At 42.8% G+C, this 13,855-nt stretch overlaps 1 protein-coding gene across 1 annotated transcript in view; it reads left to right on the top strand.

Moving 5' to 3' along the window:
- POLR1A (RNA polymerase I subunit A) overlaps nucleotides 1-13,855 on the top strand; it is a 92,116-nt gene that overhangs the window by 49,949 nt on the left and 28,312 nt on the right. The window contains exons 23-26 of the mRNA XM_073562067.1: nucleotides 3,820-4,041; nucleotides 4,168-4,379; nucleotides 5,262-5,429; nucleotides 6,266-6,401. Of these exons, the coding sequence (XP_073418168.1) occupies nucleotides 3,820-4,041; nucleotides 4,168-4,379; nucleotides 5,262-5,429; nucleotides 6,266-6,401 (738 nt within the window). The remainder of the gene's footprint in view (nucleotides 1-3,819; nucleotides 4,042-4,167; nucleotides 4,380-5,261; nucleotides 5,430-6,265; nucleotides 6,402-13,855) is intronic.

Here is a 13,855-nt window from a genome sequence, read left to right as displayed (position 1 = left end):
CACAACCTTTGGAATCAGTGATCCGTTGTGAGGGGCCGATGCTCCTAAAGGGATGGCTCAGATTAACTTTAAATCGCCCATTCATACTTGGTGATCGGGAGCGCTGCACCGTACAACGGGGGTTACTTTTCATTAGTAGAAAGTAAAGTACTTTAGATGAAGAGCCTGATCCTTGATGTATTCACATGCTGCTTTGTTAATGCTAGCAAGTTTAAACGCAACTAGCCACAGTGCAAAATAAGAAATAATGGAATGATCTGTCACTAACTGGAAACCATCAACAAGTAGGCTAATGACTTTTAATTGCATGCACTCAGTGAAATGAGTGCTGCTCTGGAGTATATACCGTAATATAGGATCAACTCTGGATCAGTACAGGATCAGTAATGTATGTACACAGTGACTGCACCAGCAGAATAGTGAGTGCAGCTCTGGGGTATAATACAGGGTGTAACTCAGGATCAGTAATGTAATGTATGTACACGGTGACTGCACCAGCAGAATAGTGAGTGCAGCTCTGGAGTATAATACAGGATGTAACTCAGGATCAGTAATGTAATGTATGTACACAGTGACTGCACCAGCAGAATAGTGAGTGCAGCTCTGGGGTATAGTACAGGATGTAACTCAGGATCAGTAATGTATGTACACGGTGACTGCACCAGCAGAATAGTGAGTGCAGCTCTGGAGTATAATACAGGATGTAACTCAGGATCAGTAATATATGTACACAGTGACTGCACCAGCAGAATAGTGAGTGCAGCTCTGGGGTATAATACAGGATGTAACTCAGGATCAGTAATGTAATGTATGTTCACGGTGACTGCACCAGCAGAATAGTGAGTGCAGCTCTGGGGTATAATACAGGATGTAACTCAGGATCAGTAATGTAATGTATGTACACAGTGACTGCACCAGCAGAATAGTGAGTGCAGCTCTGGGGTATAATACAGGATATAACTTAGGATCAGTAATGTAATGTATGTACACAGTGACTGCACCAGCAGAATAGTGAGTGCAGCTCTGGAGTATAATACAGGATGTAACTCCGGATCAGTAATGTATGTACACAGTGACTGCACCAGCAGAATAGTGAGTGCAGCTCTGGGGTATAATACAGGAGGTAGCTCAGGATCAGTAATGTATGTACACAGTGACTGCACCAGCAGAATAGTGAGTGCAGCTCTGGAGTATAATACAGGATGTAACTCAGGATCAGTAATGTAATGTATGTACACAGTGACTGCACCAGCAGAATAGTGAGTGCAGCTCTGGAGTATAATACAGGATGTAACTCAGGATCAGTAATGTAATGTATGTACACAGTGACTGCACCAGCAGAATAGTGAATGCAGCTCTGGGGTATAATACAGGGTGTAACTCAGGATCAGTAATGTATGTACAGAGTGACTGCACCAGCAGAATAGTGAGTGCAGCTCTGGAGTATAATACAGGATGTATCTCAGGATCAGTAATGTAATGTATGTACACAGTGACTGCACCAGCGGAATAGTGAGTGCAGCTCTGGGGTATAATACAGGGTGTAACTCAGGATCAGTAATGTATGTACACAGCGACTGCACCAGCAGAATAGTGAGTGCAGCTCTGGAGTATAATACAGGGTGTAACTCAGGATCAGTAATGTATGTACACAGTGACTGCACCAGCAGAATAGTGAGTGCAGCTCTGGAGTATAATACAGGATGTAACCCAGGATCAGTAATGTATGTACACAGCGACTGCACCAGCAGAATAGTGAGTGCAGCTCTGGAGTATAATACAGGATGTAACTCAGGATCAGTAATGTATGTACACAATGACTGCACCAGCAGAATAGTGAGTGCAGCTCTGCAGTATAATACAGGATGTAACTCAGGATCAGTAATGTATGTACACAGTGACTGCACCAGCAGAATAGTGAGTGCAGCTCTGGAGTATAATACAGGATGTAACTCAGGATCAGTAATGTATGTACACAGTGACTGCACCAGCAGAATAGTGAGTGCAGCTCTGGAGTATAATACAGGATGTAACCCAGGATCAGTAATGTAATGTATGTACACAGCGACTGCACCAGCAGAATAGTGAGTGCAGCTCTGGAGTATAATACAGGATGTAACTCAGGATCAGTAATGTATGTACACAGTGACTGCACCAGCAGAATAGTGAGTGCAGCTCTGGAGTATAATACAGGATGTAACCCAGGATCAGTAATGTAATGTATGTACACAGCGACTGCACCAGCAGAATAGTGAGTGCAGCTCTGGAGTATAATACAGGATGTAACTCAGGATCAGTAATGTATGTATACAATGACTGCACCAGCAGAATAGTGAGTGCAGCTCTGCAGTGTAATACAGGATGTAACTCAGGATCAGTAATGTATGTACACAGTGACTGCACCAGCAGAATAGTGAGTGCAGCTCTGGAGTATAATACAGGATGTAACTCAGGATCAGTAATGTATGTACACAGCGACTGCACCAGCAGAATAGTGAGTGCAGCTCTGGAGTATAATACAGGATGTATCTCAGGATCAGTAATGTAATGTATGTACACAGTGACTGCACCAGCGGAATAGTGAGTGCAGCTCTGGGGTATAATACAGGGTGTAACTCAGGATCAGTAATGTATGTACACAGTGACTGAACCAGCAGAATAGTGAGTGCAGCTCTGGAGTATAATACAGGATGTAACCCTGGATCAGTAATGTAATGTATGTACACAGTGACTGCACCAGCAGAATAGTGAATGCAGCTCTGGGGTATAATACAAGGTGTAACTCGGGATCAGTAATGTATGTACACAGTGACTGCACCAGCAGAATAGTGAGTGCAGCTCTGGAGTATAATACAGGATGTAACCCAGGATCAGTAATGTAATGTATGTACACAGCGACTGCACCAGCAGAATAGTGAGTGCAGCTCTGGAGTATAACACAGGATGTAACTCAGGATCAGTAATGTATGTACACAATGACTGCACCAGCAGAATAGTGAGTGCAGCTCTGCAGTATAATACACGATGTAACTCAGGATCAGTAATGTATGTACACAGCGACTGCACCAGCAGAATAGTGAGTGCAGCTCTGGAGTATAACACAGGATGTAACTCAGGATCAGTAATGTATGTACACAATGACTGCACCAGCAGAATAGTGAGTGCAGCTCTGGGGTATAATGCAGGATGTAACTCAGGATCAGTAATGTATGTACACAGTGACTGCACCAGCAGAATAGTGAGTGCAGCTCTGGAGTATAATACAGGATGTAACTCAGGATCAGTAATGTAATGTATGTACACAGTGACTGCACCAGCAGAATAGTGAGTGCAGCTCTGGGGTATAATGCAGGATGTAAGTCAGGATCAGTAATGTATGTACACAGCGACTGCACCAGCAGAATAGTGAGTGCAGCTCTGGGGTATAATGCAGGATGTAACTCAGGATCAGTAATGTATGTACACAGTGACTGCACCAGCAGAATAGTGAGTGCAGCTCTGGAGTATAATACAGGATGTAACTCAGGATCAGTAATGTATGTACACAGTGACTGCACCAGCAGAATAGTGAGTGCAGCTCTGGAGTATAATACAGGATGTAACACCGGATCAGTAATGTATGTACACAGTGACTGCACCAGCAGAATAGTGAGTGCAGCTCTGGGGTATAATACAGGAGGTAATCATGATGTTTCCATAATGTGACCCCGGACCACCCCAAGCTCCGGTCCTGGTGGCTGGTTGGTATATTGCAGTTTCCTGTTCCATTCTTTGTTACTCCCTGGTAATTTTCTTTACTGATTTATCTTCCTTTATTAGGTGATTAAAAAATCCAAACACTTGGATGAAGTTTTGCGTAAAATGGATTCGGAGCAAGCAAATCGTTACAGTCGTTTTATGTGTAAGTGGAGAGAGAAGCATCCCACTCCTTCCCAGAGACTGAGCGCCTTCATATTGTACTCCCAAAAGAAGATGGCGGCTTTTAAAGAGCTGTGTCCCGGGGGATGTCAAGAATACGGAAGAGAAGAGGCTGTTACTCAGGTGAGACCCCGATATACTATGGGGAAGTGAATGGAGACGTCAGTACCGCCGAAGCAGAGTCGCCGTTTAGTCCCCAGCCTGATGACTTGGGCTTACCTAGAAATAATGATCATTTTTGTTCCCCAGCTGTTACAGAGTTGGTATGCCCTGGACCCAAAGGCGAGAAAGAAGTACATAAAGCGGTCTTCTCCCCTGCCGGACCCCTGCCTCTCAGTCCTTCGTCCAGATCTGTATTTTGGATCAGTGTCTGAAAAATTTCTAGACCAAGTCAACCAGTACACTTGGGACCGGGATGTGCAGAGCTCCAGCCACGAAGAGTCCAAGGTGCCGTCAGAGAGGTATAGTTTGCCGCACCAAAGGCCGTCCTGGTCCGATGGTCCCTGAATTTATGGCTAAAAGCTCATGTGTGCCCACTAATCTCCATCACAGCCTCCAGAATATCGCCCTTTCTAATTTCGAAGCTTCGATAGATGACATTTTTCTTTTCCAGTGTGAACAAGTATTGGCTAGAGGAGCTACAAAGCATCTTTAGCTATGGAGGACCCGCCATGTTCATGCATCAACGGATGCTGAGCGATACTTAAAGGGGTTCTCCACTTTTGGGATTTTTTAACTTTTTTATTACTTAAATGCATATTTTACTCCTTTTTGCAATTGGGTTTCATTAACCATTCTGCATCGTTTGGCTCTTGCAAACACTTGGTTCTTCTACACGTTGAACGTTGATGTGCTCTGTGGTCATAAAGCAGCTAGGGCACGTCAGAAAATGAGACTGTCAGAACAAGCTCACTGATGGATTCTCAGATGACTCATTATGCAAACGCCAATAGACAATTTTTTTTTTTTTTACAGTTTTCCTTATGTCCTGTAGACTTGAAAAGTCCGTGTTCCACTTGCTAAAATGGCCCTTTATAATAGAGCACCTGCACTCGATCATACAGCCGTGAGAGCAGGGATCCGGTCATCACCCAGCCTAGCTCGCCAGAGACAGTAATAATCAGGCCTCTGGATTGCTGTACAATAGCTGTGTATACAATATTAAGCATTGACATTGCTTCCTCCAATGGACCCAGCAATCTTAGGAGACCCAGGCAGCTTTGCTTTTAGCCAGGAGGCTGATTTTCCACTGTAATCGGGGCTGTTATACGTGCCACAGTCACAGGGGAAATCTTATTGTACAGATGGTTGTAATTTATTTATTTTTTTATTTTTTTACACAGTTTGAGGACTTTGCTGCAACTAAAGTGGCAGAGAGCCCTGTGTGACCCCGGGGATGCCGTCGGCCTTCTTGCAGCTCAGAGCATCGGAGAACCTTCCACCCAGATGACGCTGAACACCTTCCACTTTGCCGGCAGAGGAGAGATGAACGTCACTCTAGGTATTCCCAGGTAAGTTGTTGCTGCTCCTGAGAATTGACTTAATCTCTAGTTGTTGCCCCTTTGGTGAGATGACACCATATTTACATAAGTATGTGCCCCCTCCACATTTCCCCTCCAGGAGCTTTTCGGACCTCTCATTTTACATCTATTGACTTTTATTATGGAGCCGGCCCCCTCTTGAGACATAACCGCTTCCGTTCTTCTACAAAAGGGAAATTTTGAGCATTTTTTAGGTCAGACCCTGATGTTGGGGAGAGGCCGTGGTCACATTCGCGTTATAGCGTTGGTTGGGGCTCTGTGTGGTTCATGTTCTTCAACACCAAACCCCCTCCACTGTGTCTGTATGGAACTTGTGCACTGGGTACAGTTATTGAAAAAGATCGTGTTTCCACAGCTGCGGAGTCCAGTAATCGTGTGCTTTACGCCACTCCACTCCATTGTGCTTGGTGATGTAAGGCAACACAACCAACCCAGTTGCTTATTTCTAATGCTGCGTCCACTACAGGGGAAATGTAGCATCACACACTGTTTTGTTTTTTTTTTTTTCTTTTTTTGAGGTGCAGAAAATTATGTACTGTGCAGGAATGAGTTTTATAAAATCTCATTCACGTGGTACACTTTGTTTTTTTCCTTGCGTCTTCAGCCGTGGTGTTTTTATTTTTATTTTTTTTTGTTAACCCTAGCTGGTCAGTTTTTTCAGTTTTTTTTACTGATTCAGATAAACATAATAAAGTAAAAAAAAAATACACATCAAAAACGTACATAATACTAAGTGCCTAGGATCTGATGGGAAAACTGTTGTTCCTTTAAGCACGTGTATTTTATTTTACGTTTTAATTTTTCAGACTTAGGGAAATTTTGCTGACTGCGAGCTCCAATATTAAAACTCCCATGATGAGCGTTCCCGTCCTCCCCACTAAGAAAGCTATGCGGAAAGTGAAAAAACTGAAGAAGCAGCTGACCCGCGTGTGTGTGGCAGAGGTAAGTGGGATAAATCGCACACTTTTCCCCACTAACAGTAAAGATAATAAAAAAAAAAATTACAAAAGATTCACATGTGTGTAATCGCGCATCGAGAAAAGTCTGATCTGTCAAGATATAAAAATAATTAACCCTATCGATAAACAAAAGAAAAATTCAAGAAGGCCAAAATTGTGAGAATTTTCGGTCTCTTTAATAGCAGAAAAAATACTGTAATAAGCAATCAAAACGTCACAGCTATCTTAAAGTGGTATCAATAAAAACGTCTTCTCTCCCCTCAAAACAAAAAAGTCTTCACACACCTCCATCGACTGAAAACTTTACAGGCCTTGGAAAATGGTGACACAATCAATTTTATCAAATTTTTGAATTTTTTTTCACCACTGAAATAAATAATTACAATTGTTCTGCCATTTTGCAGGTGCAGAGAGCCTGTAAATGCTTTATTTAGCGAGTAATTAAATATTGCAGATCCTTTTTCTGCTCCCACCTTCCATCTCTCGAAGTTAGAGATAGCAGCAGATCTTCGATGTGTTTTTTTTCAAGAGGAGAAAGCATGTGCAGTCTCAGGGTGGGCAGAGAAAATTGGCTACAGAAAAGCACATGGAGAGAAAGTCAGTACAGGATAGAAGCTGTGCTGATGCATGAAGACAGCATAACCCTGGATACACGCAGACCTTACTGTACATCCAGCCTAATTTACAGGAAGAGACACTCCCACAAGAAAATTGGATCAGGCTGGAAGGCACGAATAATGCAGTCTGAAACTTACTTTATCAACTAAATGTAACTACTAAAGGTATCTAAAAATATAGGTGTTTTTTTTTTTTTTTTTAATGTCAAAACTGACGATGACGACATTATTTTTTATTTTTTTTAAACCAAAAACTTGAAAGGAAAAAAAAAATTTGCTTGTGTTTCCATTTTCTGAGACCCGTAATGTTTTTATTCTAACATAGTCGGAGCTGTATTGAGGTGTATTGAGGGCTTATGAGGTCGCCAAACAAAAAGAGACCTTTTTATCGATGCCATATGAGTAAGACGTCGGTTCCAAATCCTTAACCTACAGTAAAGATTAGTGGAGTACATCGCGCTCAGGGATCAATATATTTTTCCTCCAATACCACCCGAAATGTGTTTTGCTCTCTTCTCACCCTCTCCCCAGTTTTCCTTATCAGATCTGTATTAAAAGCTGTGATTTCTGATACGAGCAATAAACAGATAATGAGTTGATAGAGGTGTCATCATCTATGAGATGAGGGCAAATAAATCACTTTTCCACAGTGCAAGTTCCATATTTGTTGGACTATGAATCTACGATGGAAGGAAGGTATAAAATAATTAAAAAAAAAAAAAAAAAAAAAGATTAATTAGGACTGTTTCGGAGGCGAGTTTTTTTTTTTTTTTGCCCCCTTACCACCTTCAAATATTATACAGCAAACCTTTTTATGGACACTTTGGGGAAAACCATAAAGATCGTAAGAGAGATTTTGCCTATAGCTCAGATGCCATATAAGCATATGAGCGGCAATTACTGTGATCTGTAAAGTGGAAATGACTTCTTTACAAGCTCCACCAGCTTTTAAGAAACCCATGAAATCGAGTTCCGAGTGTTTATGAACTGTCCAGGAATTGGTGGAGGGTTGTCAACCCTGGTAGTGCACAAAATCCGCGTTTGAAAGGCTAAGCTAATGTCCTCTTACTTGGCGGTCTGGGAGAGATAGTATTTAATTCCCTGAGGTCTAGGGTGAGTTGGGCAACCTACGGCACGGGAGCCATATTCTCTTGGCAACACAATCCCTCCCGCACAGATGAACTGGTAAGCGTAGGAGCACAGCGCCTGACGGACAGTGTGGGAAGATCAGGAGCGGTGTTATCACTGTATGTTTATTTAAATAATACGCTCTCTCCTATGCCTTTTGAACTCCAAATTAATAGGATTTGTTTTACGAGCGCGCTGGAAATCGATACAGCACGGCCTTGTATGGTATACTCAGGACTTCTGGTTTGTTAACACTTGTAGGTACTTTAAATGGAGTCACAGACAAAGGAAAAGTTCCCTCTGAACTATGAGCCGTTAGGAACTTTAGGGGCTTGAATAGAAATGTGAAACTTCCCCGTCCAGCAGTGTTACTTGATCACTATGACACCGGGGTTACAAGACTAGATGGATATCACCGTCACAAAATGAAATCTTCCCCCCTTTTGTGACCAATTATGGGTTATTCAGTAGGAGTGCGCTAGTCGCATCCTCAGGACTTTCCTGCCTGCTTCACCTCAGTTCCTTAAATGGACACTTATAATTCTAGCACAACAATGGATCTCTTCTTCTTTTGGTTCGTAAAATACAATCGGTGGTTCTTTGACGAGGTTTCCTTTACACACAGACTCTGTTACTTTGGGTATAACACAGATTAGTCCTTTTATATCTACATATACCAACATGCAAAATAATAGAAGTTGCGTACATGTACGTATGATCCTTGAGAGCCCCCCGCTTAGACCTTTTGAAGGATTGAAACTCACAGTGTTTGTGAGTGCAAATCCAACAGTCCCTAGGTGACGAGCTTGTGTCAATGACTTTTTTACGGGCACCTGGTGATGTGTAATGAACTTGTTATCCCAGTCATCATTCAGAACCTCGTTAAGTGGCCTCGTAAGAGGCAATGAAGCCGCTACCCCCATTAGAACTGGGAAAAATTAGACTCTTTACAGTGGCTGACGTGAATCCAAGATGGTTTTCCCTCAAGCTTCACTGAAGTTGCTGTGGTTAGGAAGAACCTGGAATAGCATCAGATCGTAGCCTTCAGCTGTTCCTCACTTGAACCAGAACCATCCATTCTCCCGGCTTCAGGTAATTTATTCCTGTAATTGATTCAGAGTCTGGAATAGAGGAATACACCTATTTATTCACGCTGCTTAGTACATTATGTACAGCTTTTGCATTGCTGGCCAGTCTGTCATGGTGCATCTGAAGTGACTGTGGAAAGTCTAATCCTGTTCTAGGTGCTTGACCAAAAATTTATCTCAGATGGAGACCTGTTTTCTACCTTTTTGAGAAAGGAGCTAATAGCAAGTATTCGGTCCCTGACTTGCTGGTTTCCTTCTTTTCCTTCTGTATTTTGAACTTGTAATATCCCACTCAGCCTTTCCACCCCCAACTACTTTGTGGATGGTAAGGAGTGTGGAAAGCCTGATAATTCCGAGAGACTGCAAAATCTCCCTCACGACCACTCCTGGAAAACGTGAACGTATATCACTTTCCATAACTTCCAGGACCCCATCTCTACATACCACCTCCCTCGTGAGTTTTTGAGCAGTGACTTTGTAGTTTTCGGCACCAGATATGCCTCACGCCAATTCCTATGTTATGTTGTGCCCCTGTCATACAACACTTGGGTGTTTCTGGCCACCTGGCTACTGACCATGACGCCACTCATACCATGTCCACCAAATCACACACATTTTTTTTGTCAAATACATTAGTCCATGAATTATCTGGGCCATCATTGAATAGAGAGACAAAGCTTACCACAATTGTTCCAAAGACCTTCCTCAGTCAGCAGGTCTCCCACTCCTGCTTCTGTAGAGATTCAAGACTCTCTTGAGTGACCGGTGTCACTGAGGTCACGGTCTACATTGGTACTACAGTCATGGCCAAAAGTTTTGAGAATGACACAAATATTAATTTTTACAAAGCCTACTGCTTCATTTTTTCTAATGGCAATTTGCATATACTCCAGAATGTTATAAAGAGTGATCAGCTTAACAGCAATTACTTGCAAAGTCAATATTTGCCTAGAAAATTAACTTTATCCCCCAAAACACATTTCAACATCATTGCAGCCCTGCCTTAAAAGGACCAGCTAACATCGTTTCAGTGATTGCTCCATTAACACAGGTGTGGGTGTTGATGAGGACAGGGCTGGAGATCAATCTGTCATGATTAAGTAAGAATGACACCACTGGACACTTTAAAAAGAGGCTGGTGCTTGGCATCATTGTTTCTCTTCTGTTAACCATGGTTATCTCTAAAGAAACACGTGCAGTCATCATTGCACTGCACAAAAATGGCCTAACAGGGAAGAGTATCGCAGCTAGAAAGATTGCACCTCAGTCAACAATCTATTGCATCATCAAGAACTTCAAGGAGAGAGGTTCCCTTGTTGCCAAAAAGGCTCCAGGGCGCCCAAGAAAGACCAGCAAGCGCCAGGACCGTCTCTTAAAAGTGTTTCAGCTGCGGGATCGGGCTACCAGCAGTGCAGAGCTTGCTCAGGAATGGCAGCAGGCAGGTGTGAGTGCATCTGCACGCACTGTGAGGCGGAGACTCTTGGAGCAAGGCCTGGTCTCAAGGAGGGCAGCAAAGAAGCCACTTCTCTCCAGGAAAAACATCATGGACAGACTGATATTCTGCAAGAGGTACAGGGAGTGGACTGCTGAGGACTGGGGTAAAGTCATTTTCTCTGATGAATCCCCTTTTCGATTGTTTGGGACATCTGGAAAACGGCTTATTCGGAGAAGACCAGGTGAGCGCTACCACCAGTCTTGTCTCATGCCAACTGTCAAGCATCCTGAAACCATTCATGTGTGGGGTGGCTTCTCAGCCAAGGGAATGGGCTCTCTCTGTCTTGCCTAAAAACACAGCCATGAATAAAGAATGGTACCAGAATGTCCTCCAAGAGCAACTTCTCCCAACTGTCCAAGAGCAGTTTGGCGATCAACAATGCCTTTTTCAACATGATGGAGCACCTTGCCATAAAGCAAAGGTGATAACTAAATGGCTCAGGGAACAAAACATAGAGATTTTGGGACCATGGCCTGGAAACTCCCCAGATCTTAATCCCATTGAGAACTTGTGGTCAATCATCAAGAGTCTGGTGGACAAACAAAAACCTTCAAATTCAGACAAAATAAAAGCATTGATTTTGCAAGAATGGACTGCTATCAGTCAGGATTTGATCCAGAAGTTGATTGAGAGCATGCCAGGGAGAATTGCTGAGGTCCTGAAGAAGAAGGGTCAACACTGCAAATATTGACTTGCTGCATTAACTCATTCTAACTGTCAATATAACCTTTTGTTACTCATATGATTGCAATTATATTTCTGTAAGTGATAAAAACATCTGACACATAAAAACCAGAGGCCAGCAGATCATGTGAAAATATAATATTTGTGTCATTCTCAAAACTTTTGGCCATGACTGTAGACTCTTGACTCTAGGCCCCATCACTGCTTCCTTGGCGGATGTGTCTGGATGACCATTTCCTTTGGCTTCGTCGGTGTCAGCTTAGGTTTGAGCTTTATCTTCACTACACCAGGCTTATTCAGTAACAGGAGAGCCTCCACCAGGGCCTTTAAAATCCGCAGTTTTTATCGGTTTCTAACCCTAACCCTAATATCTCGAAAGATCTACTGTCTACATTCACATTTGCCCATTTTATACTTTGCCGCTCTACACGCCTCAGTGAGTACCTTCATCGGTGCCGACAGGTGAGGAGGTATTGGTTAGGCTTTTATTACCTCATGTTGTATAACCATAGAGTATCCAGTGTAGAATCGACCAGCATCTTGGTATCTGGATCCATCTACAAAAATCTCAAAGTCCTGTAGAAATAAGGCACATTCCGCATCTCATCCCCCTTTTTTTTAATCCAGTGAAAAGGGCGTGACCGGATTCAAAACTTTACATCACTTGAGTTTTACAATTTGGGGCATGAGAAGGTCATATTGTAATGTGACTAGGTTGGACTTGACCGAAAAAAGCATAAATATTACGTAAAGTTTAACTTTATCAAGAACCATTTGTGTGGCCTTTTTGAAGCATAAACCTCAGAAATGCCTCTGACACAAGAGGTTGCACCCCTAACGAAAGGGTCCAATCTGATTAATAAGCCACAGGTCTCTGCTGTAGACCATGTTTTTGGGTTAATTTGAGCTTCTGAATCGTAACGTTCCTTTACTTTGAAATGATTGGTGCATTGTGACGGGCAGTGTCCTAAGAACACTACCTTCTGCTGAGACAAATGTGGGGAATATTGAATGTAGACTCCTCTGGCACTGTACGCATTATAGGATCAATCGGGACGTTGGGTTTAGATCTGGGTACCCCACAATTTAATTATCTCTCCATCCTGTATTTTGTACTCTACATACAATACATGTCCACTGTCCTGGTCAATTATAGGGAGTAGGTACTAATGGTTCTTTCTGATGAAGTCTGTCCAGTCCATGTCAAAACATTCACACAACGCTCCTAGTTTTTTTCCCACATGTCCCCCACTAACTACTTCCTCAGTCAACATTCTTTCACTACCCCACTTCAACCTTTGTCTTAACCATGCTGGCTCCAATGAACAACCTTCTGCCTGACCACATACTCCCCCTGGGGAGGGTCTGGTCTGTATTTCAGCATTTTCAGCATTCTCTTACAATCTATTATGGCATCCTTTCCTTCATATTATCTGAAAACTCTTCTTTTTGTTGTCTTTCCATTGGGTTTCTGTATCTGTTGTAAGGTGGTTACCGGACACAGTGGCTGGAGAGATGCGTATCACAGAGGTGCATGTCTTCTGTGATATAACCCTGGGGTAATGCTCTAGTACGCATAGCACTAAGAAGGGTTAATCTGCCATGTTAAGGCCAGCTCTAATTGGGAGCAGCTGAACAGGGCGGGACGGTTGCTCTCCAAATCACCACCTCCGGGTGTGGTTCACAGTGTAAAATGGGACCTGTTTGTCTGATACATGGGTCTGTGTATAGAAGTTGTAGACATCCTGGATTGTGTGGTTCTGGAAAAGGTCTAAGGAGTCGCGGAGTCTTAAGCCAAGCGGGCGAACCAGCACTATTGTACAAACTGTTTAGTTTGTTTCACTTTGTGCTGGACAAATGCTGTATTTTAGTTTTTTGTGATGTTTCTTGAAATAGAAACTGTTCCTGTGATACCCCACAAAGACATGGGTAGCTCTCTTCCCAGTTCTCGGACCAGACTATTTAATTCAAAATAACTTGCCCGTAATGGAGGTAGACCAATTCTCAGTAAAAGTGAGATACAGTTGTACGAATAAGCTTCTTGCCTTTGCTGCAGCTTTAGAAGTCACTTTTACCGGAAGGTCTATTCTCACTTGAGATCCGGATGTTATAATGCGCGTCTGGTCTCTGCTTTCAGCACCAAATTCTGTGAGCGAAGTAAGCTCACTTCTATGCCTTTTGAGCTCCAAATTAATAAGATTTGTTTTACGAACTCTTGGGAAATCAATTAGATCGCAGTCTTGTATGGTGTACGTAGGATTTCTGGTTTATTAGCACATATAGGCACTTTAAATAGGGCCACAGGCAAAGGAAAAGTTCCCTCTGAACTGTGAGCCAATTGGAACTTTAGGGGCGTGAATAGCAATGTGAAACTTCCCTGCCCATCATTGTTGATCACTATGACACAGGGGGTTACAAAACAAGA

This window comes from Dendrobates tinctorius, unplaced genomic scaffold (genome assembly GCF_039654945.1).
Source record: "Dendrobates tinctorius isolate UK_male_01 unplaced genomic scaffold, ASM3965494v1 ptg000334l, whole genome shotgun sequence".
Lineage (NCBI taxonomy): Eukaryota > Metazoa > Chordata > Amphibia > Anura > Dendrobatidae > Dendrobates > Dendrobates tinctorius.
Note: the sequence above shows the minus strand (reverse complement) of the source record. Positions and strands in the feature narration are given on the sequence as shown.